The following is a 20,381-nucleotide window of genomic DNA, read 5'->3' as shown; positions in this document are numbered from 1 at the left end:
TGCCTCTCATAATCTTATAAACTTCCACCAGGTCTCCACACAGCCTCTGCCTCTCTGGAGAAAACAACCCAAGTTTGTCCAACCTCTCGCTCTAGCACATGCTCTCCAGTCAGCATCCTGGAAACCTCCTCTGCACCCTCTCCAAAGCCTCAACATCCTCTGATGGGGTGACCAGAACTGTATGCAGTACTCCGGACTTACCAGTTTATAAAGCTGCAATATAATTTGCTGACTTTTGATCTCAGTGCCTGGACTAATAAAGGAAAGCGTGTCTTTGTTGAACATCAACAAGTTACACAGCAGTTAGTATAATGCTGATGCAGCATCAACAACTTGAATGGTCAGTCTAGAGGCCTATCACCAGTGTAGTGCCACTGGGATCAGTTCTGGGTCCACTGTTGCTTGTCGTCTATATTAATAACTTGGATGACAATGGCTGGTAAATTTCAGGGAGCTATGTAAAGGTAGTCAACACAGGTAGACAGGGGGGTGGGTTGAGAAAGTATTTGGCACACTGGCCTTTAGTCAGAAAGAACACTCGTATGAAAGTTGGGACATCATATTACAACTGTATAAGACATTGATGAGATCCCACCTGGAGTACTGTGTTCAGTTCATGATCAATAGAATATAGAAACCTACAGCACATTACAGGCCCTTCGGCCCACAATGTTGTACCGACCATGCAACCTACTCCAGAAACTGCCTAGGCTACCGCATAGCCCCCTATTTTTCTAAGCTCCATGTACCTATCTAAGAGTCTCTTAAAAGACCCTATTGTATCCACCTCCACCACATTTGCTGGCAGTGCATTCCACGCACCCACCTCTCTCTGTGTGGAAAGACCTACCCCGACACCCCCTCTGTACTCACTCCCAAGCACCAAGCACCCCCTCATGTTAGCCATTTCAGCCTTGGGAAAAAGCCTCTGGCTATCCACACGATCAATGCCTCTCATCTTGTACACCTCAGCTCACTCGGCTGTAGGAAAGATGTGACTATGCAGAAAAGATCATAGTCATAGGGCACTTCAGCACAGAAATACGCTCTTCAGGCCATCTAGTCTATGCCAAACTGTAATTCCGCCTACTCCCATTGACCTACGTCTGGACCATAACCCTCCCACTCATATAACAATTCAAACATATCTTAAATGTAGCACTGTCGGAAGTGCTGGAGGAAGTCAGCAGGTCAGGCAGCATCCATGGAGATGAACAAACAGTCGACATTTCAGACCGAGACCTTTCTCGGGGTCTCAACACTATACTACTATGTGCTCTTCACGAGGATGCTTCATGCATTTGAGGGTATGACCTACGGGAGGATGGACAAACTTCTTTTTTTTCCTGGAGTGGTGGAGCTGAGGGGGGATCTGATGGAGGTGTGTAAAATTGAGAGGCATAGATGGATTGATAATCAGTCTTTTAAAAATGTCAGTTAATAGAGAGCATAGTGAGATGGGAAAGTTTAAAGGGAATGTGTGGGGCAGGTTTTTTTTTTACACAGAGTGGTGTGTGACTGGAACGCACACCCAGGGGTGGTGGCGAAGGCAGATACAAAGTGAAGTTTAAAAGCACATGAATGGACTGGGAATGGAGGGAAATGGATCATGTACAGGCAGGTGGGGTTGGCATTGTGGTTGACAAAGATGGGGCACTGAAGAAGGGTCTCTTCATGTGCTGTATTAGAGGAATATTCTTAAAACTACATCTACTCTGTGCCAGACTACTAATCAGCCGAGTCCCATTGACTTAGTCTTTAGTACCCCTCCCATCCGTGTACCTGTCAAAATTTCTATTAAATGTTAAAATCAAACCTGTATCCACCACTTACACTGGCAGCTCGTTCTTCACTCCCACCTCTCTGAGTGAAAAAATTACGCCCCACCATGTTCTTAAACATTTCACCTTTCACACTTAACCCACGACCTTTAGTTCTAGTCTCACTCAACCTCTGGAAAATCCTGCTTGCATCGATACCCCTCATAATTTTGTAAACCCTTGTAAATTTTCCTTGCATTCTTTCAATCTTATTGACATCTTTCCTGCAGGTAGATGATCAGGACTGCACACAATACTACAATTTAGGCCTCACCAATGTTTTGTATAACTTCAGTACAACAACCCTTCTCCTGTACTCAGTACATTGATTTATGAAGGCCAAAAGCTCTCTTTCGGACTTGATGTTCTACGACTCTGAGGATCACTCATTGTGTAACTGTACGGAGTCACAGTTTATTGGCAAGGTTAGGGTTAATGTTCTGTGGTTGCAAGACAAGCCATGTGCTTACTCTGGAACAGTCGATGTGATCTTTGACAGAATGCCAAAGCTTTTAAAAATATCGATATTATTTTTAAACTGCTCGGATCGGGTTTATTTTTACTGCTTTGTTGAACGCTCAGCCTCTCACCCACAGCAGCCTGTGTATTGTGCAGGTGGCGGGGAGCCGAACAGTCGCTCACCAGCCCATGAGGCCAGGGGTCAGAGTTTAGGGAGCGGAAGTCCACAGCCACGGTGATGTGGCTGTGGCAATTGCTCTGCCCGTCGACCTCGCTCCATCTATCGAACGGGGGATTCTGCAGATCCCGCGATCCAGGGCAACGCTGCCAGAATGCTGGAGGAAATCAGCAGGTCAGGCAGCATCTGTGGAAAGTCAAGCCCCGGAAAGGAATGCAAAGGGAGGGAAAGGAAGCGGGGAGAAGCCCAGAATAAGAAGGTGGGGCAAGGGAAGCAGGGCAAGCTGGCAGGTCATAGGTCAGACCAGATGAAGGGTAGGTGGATGTGTGAGGGAGAGGGGGATGAAGTGAGAAGCTGGGAGGTGTTAGGTGGAAAAGGTAAAGGGCTGAAGGAGGAAGAATCTGATTGGAGAGGAGAGCGGCCCTTGGGAGAAAGGGAAGGAGGAGGGGCACCAGAGGGGGTTGATGGGTAGGTAAGGAGAAGGGGTAAGAGGGGGAACCAGAATGGGGAATGTAAAAAGAGGAAGGGGAGGGGGAGAAATCGAGGATCGTGTCAGGCTAGGGGCTACCCAGATGGAATATGAGATGTTTCTCCTCCAGCGCGAGAGGAGGGCATCAGCTTGAATGTTGGAATGAGAAGTCTAATTAAGATGGGTGGTCACTGGGAAATCCTGCCTGTTGCAGATGGAGCGAAGGTTTGGAATCTGTGCACCACAGCACATGTGAAAATAATAAACCAATTCCAGTTTCTTGCGTTGGCATACTTACAGTTGCAAAACTAATGGTACACTCCGGCCCTGGAAGGGACTGCAAGGGTTTCTTCCGCCTCTGCTTTCGTTGGGAGTTTACTGCTGTCAATGCACAGGAGAACATTGACTGGGGGCAGCTTCACAGAAAGACCCGTGAGGGTCGAACGCAGACAGAGCAGCGGTTATTGGCAGCAGCCACGCCACTCCCTGAACTTAATGTGATATCAGCTGATGACAAACAGGATCTTCATTCTCTAGAGCAGGGTGGTTCATTCAAACCAGCGTAGGTCAGATCACCGTGCTTTTAAAATGACAGATACTGCACGCAAACTGACCCTCACTGGAGGACGGTCCCACAGACACTGACCCTCACTGGGGGATGGTCCCACACACACACTGACCCTCACTGGGGAACAGTCCCAGACACACACACACACTGACCCTCACTGGGGGACGGACCCACACACACACTGACCCTCACAGGGGGACAGTCCCATGCACACACTGACCCTCACTGGAAGACGGTCTCACGCACACACTGACCCTCACTGGGGGATGGTCCCACACACACACTGACCCTCACTGGGGACGGTCCCACACACACACACACACTGACCCTCACTGGGGGACAGTCCCACACACACACACACACACTGACCCTCACTGGGGACGGTCTCACACACACACTGACCCTCACTGGGGGACAGTCCCACACACACACACACACACACTGACCCTCACTGGGGACGGTCTCACGCACACACTGACCCTCACTGGAGGACAGTCCCACACACACACTGACCCTCACTGGGGGGACGGTCCCACACACACACTGACCCTCACTGAGGGACAGTCCCACACACACACTGACCCTCACTGGGGGACAGTCCCACACACACACACACTGACCCTCACTGGGGACGGTCTCACGCACACACTGACCCTCACTGGAGGACAGTCCCACACACACACTGACCCTCACTGGGGGGACGGTCCCACACACACACTGACCCTCACTGGGGGGACGGTCCCACACACACACTGACCCTCACTGGGGACGGTCTCACGCACACACTGACCCTCACTGGAGGACAGTCCCACACACACACTGACCCTCACTGGGGGGACGGTCCCACACACACACTGACCCTCACTGAGGGACAGTCCCACACACACACTGACCCTCACTGGGGGACGGTCCCACACACACACACTGACCCTCACTGAGGGACAGTCCCACACACACACTGACCCTCACTGGGGGACGGTCCCACACACACACTGACCCTCACTGGGGGACAGTCCCACACACACACACACTGACCCTCACTGGGGACGGTCTCACGCACACACTGACCCTCACTGGAGGACAGTCCCACACACACACTGACCCTCACTGGGGGGACGGTCCCACACACACACTGACCCTCACTGGGGGACGGTGTCACACACACTAATGGGTCCTGTGTGTGCCTAGACACACAAGCACATACTGGTTGATTGCTCCTGTGTGTGTTCTGTCTGTAAACTGACACCAGTCAGTGTGATATATTTAAACTCCAGTCAGTCCTTGTCGGCTTCCGGAGTGGAATCTGTTCTTGCTTTTGTCTCGTTCCAGGAGTTATGAAATACTGCCCTTCCTCACTGTGCTCCCCCTCCCCACCTCCGCACCTCCGCCACCCTTGGACCAGTTCTCTGTCAGCATGTTCAGAACACACTCTCTGCCCCAGCCTGTCTCCCTCCCCCTCCTCCAGTCCTGTCCCGAATTTACTTTCATGCAGTTAAACAGAGACAAGCTCTTTATCCCACCCGGGCATGGTACCAACCTACACTAATCCCATTCACCTGCATTCAACCCTTATTTCTCTGCTCCTTTTCCATCCAAATATCTGCCAAAATGTTTTTGAATGTTGTTGCTGTAGCTGGTTCTAACACTTCCTCTGGGAGCTTCTTCCAGATTCCCACCACCCTCTGTGTGAAAAACCTATCCCTCAGATTTCTATCTACGTCTACCCTCTCACCTTAGACCTGTGCTCCCCAGTTCCAGGCACTCCTGCCCTACAGTACTTCTCGAACCACTCAAGGCCGCACTGTTCTTCCATTAATGCCCCACCTCCCCCTCGTACCCCATCCGTTATTTATTTATATACACACATTCTTTCTCTCACTCTCCCTTTTTCTCCCTCTGTCCCTCTCACTATACCCCTTGCCCATCCTCTGGGTTTTCCCCTCTCCCCTTTTCCTTCTCCCTGGACCTCCTGTCCCATGATCCTCTCATATCCCTTTTGCCAATCACCTGTCCAGCTCTTGGCTCCATCCCTCCCCCTCCTGTCTTCTCCTATCATTCTGGATCTCCCCCTCCCCCTCCCACTTTCAAATCTCTTACTAGCTCTTCCTTCAGTTAGTCCTGACGAAGGGTCTCGGCCTGAAACGTCGACTGTACCTCTTCCTAGAGATGCTGCCTGGCCTGCTGTGTTCACCAGCAACTTTGATGTGTGTTGCTTGAAATTCCAGCATCGGCAGAATTCCTCGTGTTACTGTTCTGTTCCCTTGTTTTCTTTGCACATTTTTCCAAGGAGAAGGATATACAGGATAGGGAGATCAGTTTGTTGTTTCTTTCTGCACCGGGTGGCAACCTTGCCATTCCTTTAGCACTTTTATCTGCTTTTTATGAGGCTGAGTTGCTAGCTCGACCAAAGTGGTAACGGAATGTGGCTGGATTCAAACCCAGGGCCACTTGCCTGGAGCTCCGGTGCAGATGCCACTGCACCACTGGCTGCTTAGAGAGATTAGTGCCAAGTGTATTAATACGCTAGGGCATTTCGAGTTAAAGGAGAACGTATTGTTGCATCACTTAAAGAGCATTAAGGTGGATAAAGGATAGGGGATATACCCCAGGTTATTGAGAGAGGCAAGTGAAGAGACCATTGGGACCTTGACCAATATCATCATGTCCTCTTTCGTCACAGGTGAAGTCTCGGAGGACTGGCGAGTAGCTAACGTTGTTCCGTTATTCAAGAAGGGGAACTAGGGATAATCCTGGAATCTATAGACCAGTGAGTCTCTCATCAGTGGTAGGAAGTCACTGGAGCGAATTCTTAGGATAGGTTTTATGAGCATTTGGAAAACCACGAGCTAATTAGGGTGAGCCAGCATTGCTTTGTACGGGGCAGGTTGTGCCTTACCAACCTGATTGAGTTTCTTGACAAAGTGATGAGGGTGATTGATGAAGTTAAAGCAGTGGATGTTGACTACATGGATTTTAGTAAGGTGTTTGACAAGGGAGGCTTATCCAGAGGATGAAGATGTACGGGATCCATGGTAAATTGGCAATTTGGATTCAGAACTGGCTTGCCCATAGAAGAAAGAGTGTCGTGCTCAAAGAGACTTATTCTAGCTAGAGGTTTGTCATTAGTGGAGTTCCGCAGGGATCCGAAATGGGACCTCTGCTGTTTGTGATGTGTATAAATGACCTGGATGAAAATGTGGATGGGTGGGTTAGAAAGTCTGCAGATGACACGAAGATCAGTGGTGTTGTGGATAGCGTGGAAGCAGGCAAAGAATACAGCATGATGTAGATCAGTTGCAGATATGGGCAGAGAAATGATAGATGGAGTTTAACCTGGACAAAAATGGAGGGTAGTGTGGGAGGGCAGGGTTAGATTGGTTTTAAAGTGGGTTAAATGGTTAACAAAACACCATGTCCTGTGCTGTACTGTAATGTTCTATGTTTAAAATTCTATTGTTTTTTTTATTTTTTTCCTGTTAACTCCTGCAAGAAAATGAATCTCAAGGTAGTATATGGCGAAATATACATACCTACATTCATAATATATATACTTGGAACTTTGAGAAAGATAAACTTTATTTGTTACATGTATATCGACCCACACAATGAAATTCATTGCTTTGCGTAAACGAAGATGTGCTGGAGGCAGCCCGCAAGTATCACCAGGCTTCCAGGGCTAACATAGCAAGCCCACAACTTACTAACCATATGTCTCTGGAATTTGGGAGCAAACCGGAACACCCAGAGGAAACCCACATGGTCACAGAAGGAACGTACAAATTCCCTACAGACAGCACCGGGAATTGAGCCCTGATCGGTAATCGCTGGTGCTGCAAAGCGATGTGTTAACTGTTACGCTACCGTGCAATTCTTTCCATTCCAGACGTGCCCTTCATGATTTTATAAAACTCTACAAGGTCATCCTTCGGCATTCAATATTGCAGGGAGAATAAACCCTGACTCTCTAATCTGTCCTTGTAACTGGAGAGTCTCCTCTGCACTCTCTCTATTGCTACCACATCCTTCCTGTAGTGTGGAGACCAGAAATGCACGCAGTACTCCAAGTGTGGTCTAACTTTCATCTCAACTTCCTGCATGATGTCCCAACATTAATACTTGATGCACAAGTCTATAAGGGCAAGTGTGTGAGATGCCTTCTTCACTAGCCTCTCCACCTGCGTTGCTATCTTTTTTTGGGAAACTGTGAATTTGTACTTCAAGGCCTCAGTGTTATTCAATGACAGGGGGATCTTTTGATCCACACCCTCGAAGTTGCTGCACAATTGATCGGGTGGCTAAGAAGGCGTTTGTTCTTCATTGGTCAGGGGATTGAATTCAGAGCGTTGCTGCAGCTAAATGAACCCTGGTTAGACCACACTTGGAGAATTGTGTTCAGTTGATCATAGGAAGGAAGTGGAAGCTTTAGAGAGAGTGCAGAGGAGATTTACCAGGATGCTGTCTGGATTAGAGAGTATGGCTTATGAGAACAGGTTGAGTGAGCTAGGGCTTTTCTCTTTGGAGTGAAGGAGCTGACTTGATAGAGATATACATAGACAGAGACTTTTTCCCAGGGTATTGTTCAGAATTCATTTCCCATCTAGGATTATCAAACACAGTGTGAGTGCTACCCCCAACAGCAGTGCCCCCCACCTCAGTACTGCCCTCCCTCATCACTCTCCGGTCTCTGTTACAGAGAGGGGGTCCTCCATGACTGAGGAGGTGCCGGTTTCCGAGGGGACAGAGGACGGTTACATCACCAAACCTGTACTGAAGAAGCACGTCCGCCTGTCCAACCAGAAGGTGGAGGCGCTGAAACGGGACCAGAAGAAGCGGCAGCGCGTGTCCAAGATCATCTCGTCCTCGGAAAACACGGCCCACGACCGGCACCAGTCCCCGTACAAACACGACTCCGAGCTGGTGAGTCAGACAGACCCGCAGCCCGGCAGCACGTCCCTCTGCTCCCCCACAATCTCTCCTCACCGCACCCACTCCCCACCCCAGGGGGATATGTAGATGAACAATACCTCCCCATCACTGGGGCTAGCAGTGGGCTGGTGGGTGAAGACCCGTCGTGACAAGTTGGCACTCTCTCTGCAGGTTCTGTGCAGGGGGAAGGGGGTGGGGTCGGGGGTTTGAAGTTGGCAGAGGAGGGCAGTTAGCACTCGCTGACGGTTCCTGCCGTACCAGGCCGGCGCTCTGACTGTAGACTCTGTGCCGTGGGGAGGGCTCAGGGGTTGGGGTCACCGCTGGACAGTCAGGTCACGGTGGGCCGGCACGAAGAGACAGTTCCCGCTGTAACTGGCTGACGCTCTCTCCGCAGGGTCCGTGTCGACGGCAGATGGAGGTGGTGCTACAGAGCCTGAACAAGGCGGTCTACCTCAGCCCCGATGAGGTCTACATCCCCAACTGCGACCGCAAGGGTCTCTATAAACGGAAACAGGTTAGTTGTCGTCTTGTCCTCTGGTGTCGAGCTGCAGTCACACACCTGACCAACTTCCACCAAGCATCCTGCCTGGATGCATCACAGTTTGGTACGGCAGCTGCTCTGCACGGGACTGCAAGAAACTGCAGAGAGTTGTGGACACAGCTCAGCACATCACAGAAAACTAGCTCCCCTCCATGGACTGTCTACGCCTCTCACTGCCTCAGTGAAGCAGCCAACATAATCAAAGACCCAACCCACCCAAAACGTTCTCTCCTCTGCTCTCCCATCAGGCGGAGGATGCACAAGGCTGGCTACTGTTCAGAGGCCTGTTTACAGCTCCCATCAAGGGTTTGTTTTTCACCCTTGCAGTTTCTTAACTCTACCCACAAGGATTCTACATCTTCCAATCCTATGCCACCTCTTTCTAAAGATTCGATTTAATTTTTTGCCAATAGAGTTTCCCTACCCCCTCTGCTTACCTGCCTGTCCTTTCGATACAATGTGTATCCTTGTTGTGTTTATAACAATGATCTTCTGTCAGCCACGGTTTAGCGATGCCCAAAATGTCATACGTGCCAGTCTCCAACTGCACTACAAGATCATCTATTCCTATTCCATACGCTGCGTGCATTCAAATATAACATCTTCAGTCCTGTATTCATCACCCTTTTCAATTTTGTCCCCATGTTACCTTGGGTTACCCCTCTCTACCCCTCCATACCCCTCCCATCCATGTACCTATCCAAATTTCTCTTATGTGTTGAAATACAACTCCAATCCACCACTTCCGCTGGAGGCTCGTTCCACATTCTCACCATCATCTGAGTGGTCTCCCCTCAAGCTCCCGTGAAACAGTTTACCTTTCATCCCTAACCCATGACTTCTAGTTCTAGTCATACCCAACCTCAGTGGAAAAGGCCTGCTTGTATTTACCCTATCTATAAATCTTCTATACCTCTATCAAATCTCTCCTCATTCTCCTACACTCCAAGGAATAAAGTTCTAACCTATTAAACCTTTCAATATAACTCAGGTCCTCAAGTCCTGACAACATCCTTGTAAATTTTTTCTGCACTCTTTCAGTGTCATTAATATCTTTCCTGTAGATAGGTGACCAGAAGTGCACACAGTAGTCCAAATTCGGCCTCACCGACACCTTGTACAACTTCAACATAACATCCCATCTCCTGTGCTCAATACTTTGATTTATGAAGGCTAATGTGCCAAAAGCTCTCCTCATGACCCTAATTACCTGTGATGCCACCTTCAAGGAATTAGAAATCTGTATTCACAGCAACAATAGACAATAGGTGCAGGAGTAGGCCATTCGGCCCTTCGAGCCAGCACCACCATTCACTGTGATCACGGCTGATCATCCACAATCAGTACCCCGTTCCTGCCTTCTCCCCATATCCCTTGAATCTGCTATCTTTAAGAGCTCTACCTAACTCTTTCTTGAAAGCATCCAGAGAATTGGCCTCCACTGCCTTCTGAGGCAGAGCATTCCACAGATCCACAACTCTCTGGGTGAAAAAGTGTTTCCTCAACTCCGTTCTAAATGGCCTACCCCTTATTCTCAAACTGTGGCCTCTGGTTCTGGACTCCCCCAACATCGGAAACATGTTTCCTGCCTGTAACGTGTCCAATCCCTTAATAATCTTATATGTTTCAATCAGATCTCCTCTCTCAACATTCCTTCTAATTTTTCTTGCAGCTGTAAGGAGCAGCCATTGCTCTGAACAGGAAATTCTTACACGGCCTCAAAACTGCGTGGCACTTCAAATGTGTTTGTTTTTGTCATCTGCATACTATGATTAATTAGAACAAAAATTGAAAAAACATATTTATTCATTGAAGGGTATAATGAAATACAGCAAAGACAATCTTTCATGTAGTGCAAACACTTTCTCGTCTGTCTTTATTCCAGTTGCGCGGGAGCATTTCAGTTAATGCGTGACTGAGCACCCACACAGATGGAATAGTGATTCCCAGATCCCTTTATTCTACCTCTCTCCTCAGTTCCCTACCGCTCACCGTGCAAGTCCTACCCTGGTTTGTCCTCCCAAAGTGAAACACCTCACACTGTCTGCGTTAAATTCCATCTGCCGTTTTTCAGTCCAGTTTTCCAGCTGGTCCGGATCCTGCTGCAAGCCATGATAGCCTTCCTCACGGTCCAGCAAGATCCCAGTCTTGTCATCCACAAACTTGCCGCTCCAGTGTAGCACATTTATCATCCTGAACGTTGATACTGATGACAATCGACCATGGAGCGGAGCCAGCACTGATCCCTACGGCACTCCACTCGTCAAATCGTCCAGTCAGAGAGCCAACACTCTACCTTCTCCCATGAAGTCCATGTCTAATCCAAATTACTACCATCCCAAATGCCAAGCAACTGAAACTTCTTGACTAACCTCTCAAATGCAACCTTATCAAAGGCCTTGCTAAAGTCCATGTAGTCCACATCCACTGCCTTGTCTTCATTAACATTCCTGGTAACTTCTTTAGAAAAAATTCTAAGATTGGTTAGGCACAACCTACCATGCACAAAGCCATGTTGACTATCCTTAATCAATGTCTGTCTATCCAATAGTTATATATTCAGTCCTTTAGGATGCCTTCCAATAAATTACTCACTTCTGACGTCAGGCTCACTGCCTATGATTTCCGGGCTTATTTTTAAAGCCTTTCTTAAATAACAGAATAACAATAGCTATCCTCCAACCCTCCGGCATTTCACCTGTTGCTAAGGCTGTTTTAACTATTTCTGTAAGGACACACAGTTTCTGCTATAGCCTCCCACAAGGTCTGCAGGAACACCTTGTCAGTCCCGGAGGATTTAGCCATCCTAATTTCCCTCAAGATAGCAAAGACCTCCTCCTCTGTAGTTTGTATTGGGTCCACGACATCACTGTTGCTTTGGCTTACTTCTATAGGTTCTGTTTCTGTCTCCCTAGTAAATACAGATGCAAAAAAATCCATTGAAGATCCCCTCCATTTCTTTTGGCTCCATGCATAATGACCACTCACCTTCAAGCAGACTAATTTTGGCCCTTGCTGTCCTTTTGTTCTGAATGCATCTGTAGAAGCCCTTGGGATTCTCCTTCACCTTGTCTGCTAGAGCAACCTCATGTAGCCTTCTTTAAGCCCTCCTGACTTCCTTCTTAAGTGTTCTCGTGCATTTCTTATACTCCTCAGGTACCTTATGTGTTCTTTCCTGCCTGTACTTGCTACATACTTCTTAGCAAAAGCCATCATAAGTCTTAAAAACCAAGTTCCCCAGACCTGTTATCCTTACTTTTTATGCTGAAAAGAACATCCGAACTTTGTACTCTCAAAATTTCACTTTTGAAGGCCTCATACATACCAAGTACACATTTGCCTGAAAACAACCTGTCCTAATCCACACTTGCCGGATCCTCTCTGTTACCATCAAAATTGGCCTTTCTCCAATTTAGAGTCTCAACCCAAGGACCAGCCCTATTCTTTTCCATAAATATGTTGTAACTAATCACTAGGTGCAAACTGTTCCACTGCACCAACTTCTATCTCTAGCCCTGTCTCATTCCCTACGAGCAATCCCTCTGGATGGGACCTTTATGTTTAGAACAAGGAAACTTTCCTGAACACACTTGACAAACTGTATCCAATCTAGCCCTTTTACAGTATGGGAGTCCCAGTCAATATTTGGAAATCAGTTGTTATCACAACCTTATGATCACAACTCTAAATCCCACTGACTATTGGCTGGTCTATAATATAATCCCATTAATGTGGTTATCCCTTTCTCAACTTCCACGCACATAGTCTCACTAGATGAGTTCTCTGGTCTATCCTGTCTGAGCACTGCCGTGACATTTTCTGTGACTAGTAATACCACCCTCCCACTCTATCATACCTAATACAATGGAACCCTGGAATATAGAGCCGCCCCTCCAGCAGCTAAGTCTTACTAATGGCTATAATACCATAATTCCACATGCTGATCCATGCCCCAACCTCATACACCTTTTCTCAGAATGGTAGTCTCACCATACTTAATCTTTCAATTCCTGGCTTAACAACATCCTTCCTTACAACCACTCCACTGGTTCCCACCCCCATGCAATTCTCATTTAAAACTTCTTCCCCCCCCCGTGCAGCACAAGTAAACCATCCCACAAGGATACTACTTTCCCTCTAGGTGCAAACCGTCCCACCTTCCCTGGAAGAGAATCCAAGGATCCAGAAGTCTGACGCCCTCCCTCCTGCACTGACTCCTTAGTCACGTGTTAAACTGTATGATCTTCCTATTTCTGGCCTCACTGAGGTGTGGAATGGGTAGCAAACCTGAGATCACAACCCTGGGTGTCCTGTCCTTTAACTTAGCACCTGAAGCCCTGAGCACGCTTTGCAGGACCTTGTCACCCTTCTTACTTGTGTCGTTGGTGCTGATGTGGATCACGACCTCTGGCTGTTCACCCTCCCACTTAGGGATGCTGTGGACTCAATCTGAGAGGTCCCTGACCCTGGCAGCATACCATCAAGCAAAATCTCATTTTCGCTGTTAAACTTTCTGTCCTGTTCTTTATTCCAGACACTTCCATAACCTCTCCTGCACTCGGAATTTATTTTTTCCTCACTTTTCCAAGCTGTTAAACCCTCCCACCCCCACCTTTTGTTTAAAGCCTTATCCACAGTCCTAGTTAACAGTTCTCCAGGACCCTGGTCTTAACATGGTTCAGGTGTCCCTCCTTCCCCAGTACTGGTGCCAAATCCCACAAATTCATATCCACACCAATACTTGATCTGCACATTTAGCTTCCTGATCCTACTGTCTCTTTGCCGATTTGCACACAGCTCAGTTAAAAGACTAGAGGTTATTGGTTCTGTGCTTTAATTTAGTCCCAAGCTACTCAAATTCCCTCAGCAAAACCTTTTTTCTTGTTTTCCCTTCGTTGTTGGGCCACAGTTGCACTTTACCCTTCCCACTCTATATTCCTGTGCAAGCAGACATCACGGCCTTCAGGACTCTTGATCCTTTGAACCGAGAATTGTATCTATTCCCCTATGTCCAATCACATCCACTCTTCTCTTCTCTTCCACCCGCCCCCTAATGGCTCCCTGAACCACAGTGATTTGGTTCGGTTGCTCATCCTTCCTACAGCTCTCACTCTGATCCTCACAGCAAGCAATCCTAAACCTGTTGGGCAAGTTCAAAGGCTGAAGCCCCTCCAGCACTACTTCTTGGACCCTCCTACCTGCCTCACTCACCGTCGCACCCTCTTGCCCCTGGCCACAGGCTGAACTTTAAGTCATAATCTAATGGGTGTAACACACTCATAATGCTGGAGGAACTCAGCAGGTCAGGCAGCATCTATGGAGGGAAATAAACAGTCAGAATTTTAGATCGACACCCTTTGACAGGTTGGGGAAGAAGTCCTTTCGAAGGGTTTCGGCCTGAAGCGTCGACAATGCTCTTTTCCATAGATGCTGTCTGGCCTGCTAAGTTCCACAGCATTTTGTGTGTGTTGCTTGGATTTCCAGCATCTGCAGATTTTCTCTTGTTTGTAATATATTATGTTCAGTCCTATTTGCTTCATTATAGGAGGTGGAAGTTTCAGAGAGGGTGCAGAGGAGATTTACCAGGATGCTGCCTGGATTAGAGAGCACGTTTTCTGAGGATAGGTTGAGCGAGCTCGGGCTTTTCTCTTTGGAGCGAAGGAGGATGAGAGGTGACTCGATAGAGGTGTACAAGAGGCATAGATAGAGTGGAGAGCCAGAGACTTCTTTCCCAGGATGGAATTGACTAGTATGAGGGGGCATAATTTTGAGATGATTGGAGGGAAGTATTAAGTGGAATTACACAGAGGAACCTGGTGGGTGAGTGGTGGAGGCAGATCCATTAGGGATATCTCAGAAACTCTTAGATAGGCACATGGCTGATATAAAAATGAAGGGCTATGTAGGAGGGAAGGGCTAGATTGATCTTAGAGTAGGTTAAAGGGTCGGCACAATATCTGTAGTGTTCTATGTACATCTCTATAAGGTCAGCCCCCTTTCTACCATGTTAACACAAACTCTGACCTGTTCTTTCAGTGTAAGCCATCGAAGGGGAAGCGGAGAGGCCTGTGTTGGTGCGTGGACAAGTATGGCTTCAAGCTGCCCGGCTCCGATTACATGCACCATGACTTCCAGTGCCAGACGCTCGAGACAGATTGACACGCGTCCTCCAGCCCAGTCTCTCCTCCTCCTCCTCAACCAACCGACCATCTCCAGAGGACTTCCCTCCCGAGCTGTTAGCCCAACTCAGGACTGTACAACAGCTCAGCCATGAGTGCAGCAAGAAACCTAAAGTATAATAATTTTACAAAATAGTATGCTATCATTACTTTTTGGGACACCGGATATGTCAAGCTACGAGCAGCTAGTTTTAATTACTTTTTGTTCTCTTGTGAAAGAACCTGTTGCTAAATGGAATTTGACTTTTGAGACAAAAGGAAGGGTCAAGATTGGGTAATTTTGTCATTTGTTTGCGTGAGATACCCTTCCTGTAATGTAAGATGATCTTTCACTCCCAAACTCCCAGTGAGGTAGTGGGATGAATGGTGCCCGGTGATGGAGCCCACAGGCTGGGAGGTTCCCGGATAGAGCAGGGGAGGAGAGATCTGTCGCTTTGTGCATCTTCCTCCTCTCTGGCGCTGGTGGGAGGAGGAGGAGGGGTGGTGGGCGACAAGTCTGTGGAAGAGGGGTGATGCCACGTGCTGTCAGTCGAGGTGGCTAAGATGATGTGAGGCGAGGAAGGGATGAATACCACTCAGCACCCCCAACTTCCAGTCCAAACCCGCTACCCGCTGCAGGGCATAGGCTGAGACCCCACCCATTTGGTGCTGCTGCAGTACTGTTTATGGCCACTAAAGGGCGACTCTTTAGAGCCAGCAGTGGCACCCCCTACTTGCCAGCAGCTGGTACCGCAATGTGAAACCCTTTGTGCCTTAACTCTTCTTGGTGGGTGGGAGGGGTTGAGGGGTTTAGGGAGGTTTCTACTAACCTACCCACCCACCCCCACACCTGCTGGGGAGATGGCCTTGCCTTCCACTGGACCAGAGCATGTGCAAACTGGGCCGGTTCCTCGCTATCCACTTCTGTTCAGCTGGGTTCTGGGGCAACTAGCCCCAACGGTCACTGTAGAGCTGTTTGACCTTCTGCTCCGTTGCACCTGTCAAAGTGCCCACTCCTTACCTGCCCATCATTGACCCTGGCTCAGACCAAGCCAACCTGGCGGTTTCTCTTCCTCCTCACAGCCCCAGAGACCCTGATTCGATCCTGACCCCTGGCACTGTGAAGAGTGGTCATTGCATATTCTCCCTGTGACCACATACTCTGGTTACCTCCAACATCTCAACGACATCTGGGGTTGGTGGCTCAATTGGCCTCTGTACATTGCCCCCAGTGTGTTGGTGAAGGGTAGAATCTGGGGGGAGTTGATGGTTATGTGGGGAGCAGGGGGGCAGTGGGATTGTTCTGTGAGGTAGCAAAGATTCAGTGGGTCAAAGGGTCCCCACCCTAATCAAACGGGGTTGTAGAGGCTGTATGTATCTCACTGTTCCCCAGCCGCATCTCAGCCAAGATGCCCCTCAGCCAAGTCTAAATGGTGAACTCAACCAACCAGTGGAGTCTCCCTCCTCCGCAGAGTAGGATCTTTGAACCTGGAGGAGGAGGAGGTGGGAATGTGAATAAGCTGAGTTCCCGGGGTGGGAAACATGACGAAACACAGCTCCCAGTGGAAGAAATTCCGTCGGTGGGTTTTGTGCGAAATTGAAAATGGGATGAACTCTGAATATTACGACTGCATTTTGACCACGTTACTCTCTGTGTTGTATTTGTGGGATCGCTTGAAACCTTAACTCCATTACTCCTCAGAGATTAGAACCATAGCTGAGAGGTTTCATCGTAGACTCTCTTTATCCCCTGGTCCCTGTTAGCGAGTATTCTGGAGTTATGTGAATATAGCAGATATTAATTCAAGACAGAACCAGTCTTCAGTTCTTTTTGTAAATTGAAGTTAAAAGCACAGGCTGGCCCACAGACTATGAGATATTGTTTGCAAAATGGTGACCATGAGACGTTTACAAATGCATCAGCCAAGTGTTAAAACAATGGGATTGTGTAGTTGGCCTGCATCAATCCAGGCATTTATGGTTTTAAGGAATTGTAAACTAGTTCAGGATCTCTCAACATTGTGAGCACCTAGATCCACATCCCCAGCGCCTGATGTGGGGACAGCCATAAACAGGACCCAGGCACAGCTGGGGTCCTCCACATGGAACGTTCTGGGTGAGGAGATCAGCTGATCAGAATGGAAGATGGTGGATGTGTGGAGATCCGTTCCTCAAAGGGAGCCGGATGCTCGGAGGAAGGAGACCAGGGAAGGTATTACACCGGTGGGGGAAGTGTTGAACAAGAGCTACAAGATTAGGGGGTAGTCGTTTGGACCTTCTCACCAAGGTGGTGAATTTCTGCAGGTCTTTACCCTGAAGGGACACACACAAAACTCTGGAAGAACTCAGAAGCTCAGGCAACATACACAGCGGGATGTATAGTTGATGGTTTGGGCTAGGACCCTTCATCAGCACTGGAAAGAATGGGGGTTAGACACTCAGCAGGGCAGACGTCGACCATACAGGGAGATATAGAGATAATCTGTGTTGCTGATCCGAAACGCAAACTCCCTTTCTCTCTCCACAGCCCCTCCATCATACAGTCATCTCTCTCTCTCCCCCTCATTCCCACCCCTGTGCTGTGAGCTGCTGAGGCCTAACTAAAACTGAGCCACACGTAACAGGGAACTAGACAAGTTTTTATTCACGAGGCAAAACCTTCGGAGAGTGAGTCTGAGGAATCTCACCCTCAGGACTAATGAAACATCTCGGCCCAAAACTTTGAATGTTTATTCCCTTCCATAGATGCTGCCTGTCCTGCTGAGTTCCTCCAGCATCTTGTGTGTGTTGCTGTGAGTAGGTACAGGTTCTGCCAGATAGATGAGGGAGGTGGTGGAGAGGAACTGTTTGGATCCGTTGTCAAGAAAGTGAAGGTGCTGAAGGGAAGTGAGGCTGTCCTGATGAGAGTTGATGAAGGAGCTCAGCCTGAAATATCTACTGTTCATTTCTGTCTATAAGTGCTGCCTGACCTGCTGAGTTCCTCCAGCATTTTGTGCATGTTGCTCTGGACTTCTATCATCTATGATGCCTGGAGGCAGTTCATTGAGAGCTAACGGGATTGGGGAGGGAGATAAACATTTGAACGATCAGCATGATGAGGGGCTGTAGAACTCAGAGTGAGAGTTTCAGTTGAGGTGAAGTGGTTATATTGAACATTGTGAGGATGAGGTTGGATCACCCTCTTATCAACTCACGAAGATGAATGGAATTTGATCATAGACTGGTGATCTGGAGACCAGGAGCCTGCAGGTTCACAGACCTTTCTTGGGGGGAAGATGGTCCCTGACCTAAGCTGGGCCTGGTACATCCTCAGCTTCACACCAACACTGAGGAACAGACGCGGGGGTCTGACCCTCACCCTCCCGTTCCTGTTCACGTCCCAACAGGCTGACCGACTGGAAGTAAGTGTGCCTGAGTGGATTGTCCCTGGGTCTGTTGCCTGCAGTAGTCCCTGAGGGTCTTTGGGGGGAGCAATCGAGGGGCATCCTGGCTTGTGCTGCATGTAAGGTTACAGATTCCATTCCAGATGGGAGAAGCAGGTACAATGAAAGGGATACCGGGCTGGGTAAGAGAGGATTGATGACAAAGGGAGGACTTGTCCAGAGTTCAGGGAGAATAGTGTTCTGAGGAAATCTGATCATGGACTGGTTATCAGGAGACCAGGATCTCTCTTGGTTCACAGGCCTTCCTCAGGGAAGGAGATCCCTGATATAATCCAGTCTGGGCCCTGCTCCACGCCAACATTTCAGCGCCAATGATGTTCCCAAGTGACACAGGTCAATATGTTCATAAACACCCCAAGAAGTCAGTCTATCCTGACCATCTACCCTTCAATCCCTCCGACATGATCCAGTGTCTCTGAACTCCCAGTGATCACGGCCCAGTGCATCCAATCTCTTATGACCACAGCCCAGTGTGTCTCCTAGTGTCTAATCTCCAAGAAACCATAAACTAGTGTGCCTCATCTCCCAGTGACCACAATCCGGGGTGCCTCCAATCTCCCTGTGTCTCTAATCTCCCAATGACCATGATCCAGTGTGCCTCTGATCTCCCGGTGACCATGACCAAGTGTCTCTCTGGCATTCCTGTGAGCTGGGTATCTCCCCAGTGCTCCAGTAACTCTCTGGTCTGCAAGGGTCACTGCAGTGAGAACCTGCCCTCGCTCCATGTAGAGTGGTGCTACGACAGGGAGCATTCCGCCTGGTTGGTGAGTGGGTTTGCGGGAATGGGAGAACTGGGAAGGACAGTGTTCCATGACATCCCCAGGAGGCCACATCAGGATCAAAGGGATGGTCCCTGCCTGGTTCAATGTCGTGTTGTTGTAACAGAAAGAGGATAAGCTTCAGAAGAGTGATCACCCTGCCCTACCCAAACCAAATGTGCTCATCTTCAGCAACACACTGCCTAACATTTCAGCCCTGAGTGTCACAACCTGTGTAACTCCCAACCCAACAACCTTGTGACTGGACGAGACTTTCTTTCATGTCTAATGAAGCAGAAAGTTTTAGCTAATATTCCGTTCAATGTTTTGTACTAAATATTTTTGTTATATTTCTGATGAGGTGGACACTGTATGCTATTTATTCAACTCTAATTTATCTTATCCTTCACCTTTGTCTTTTGTTATGACAAGGCCTTTATTTAATAAAGATATGTACACAGCCAATGAGTGAGCTAGATTAACTTGCCCGTTCCGTTATGAGGGGCATTTTTAGGGTAAGTGCAAGCAGGCTTTATCCTCTGAAGTTGGGTGACACAAGAACTAAAGGTCATGGGTTAAGGGTGAAATTTTGAATGGGAACTTTTTCCCTCAAGAGGGTGGTGCAAGTGTGGGACGAGCTGCCAGTGGAAGTGGCGGATGCAGATTCAAATTCAAATTCAACACCTGAGAGAAATTTGGATAGGTACGTGGATGGGAAGGGTATGGAGGGCTATGGTCCAGGTGGGACAAGTCTGAGTAACAGTTTGGCACGGACTAGATGGGCCAAAGGACAAGAGTGGGAACTTCTTCACTCATAGGGTGGTGTGAATGTAGTCCTTCATGATAGTGTGGGTATTGATAACCAGAATATGGCAGGGAGGGTGGTGTAAGGACATACCCTTAAATTAGTGGTGGAGGCAGACAACCACTCCACCGGAGTGAGAGTGGCATTTGTAGCAAAGTGGATAAATTAATGACACCAATACAAACCATTTGATTGCAACATTCAAGAGACATTTGGATAGCTACATGGATGAGAGGCGTATGAATGGCCGTGGCCT

General features: G+C 48.4%; 1 protein-coding gene across 1 annotated transcript in view; it reads left to right on the top strand.

The window, feature by feature from the left end:
* LOC134348302 (insulin-like growth factor-binding protein 5) overlaps positions 1-19,804 on the top strand; it is a 26,024-nt gene extending 6,220 nt beyond the window's left edge. The window contains exons 2-4 of the mRNA XM_063051465.1: positions 8,188-8,411; positions 8,815-8,934; positions 14,998-19,804. Of these exons, the coding sequence (XP_062907535.1) occupies positions 8,188-8,411; positions 8,815-8,934; positions 14,998-15,120 (467 nt within the window). The 3' untranslated portion in view covers positions 15,121-19,804. The remainder of the gene's footprint in view (positions 1-8,187; positions 8,412-8,814; positions 8,935-14,997) is intronic.
* Positions 19,805-20,381: the final 577 nt, after the last annotated feature.

Source organism: Mobula hypostoma, chromosome 6 (assembly GCF_963921235.1).
Source record: "Mobula hypostoma chromosome 6, sMobHyp1.1, whole genome shotgun sequence".
In the NCBI taxonomy this organism is placed as follows: Eukaryota; Metazoa; Chordata; class Chondrichthyes; order Myliobatiformes; family Myliobatidae; genus Mobula; species Mobula hypostoma.
This window is presented reverse-complemented; position numbering and strand designations above follow the sequence as displayed.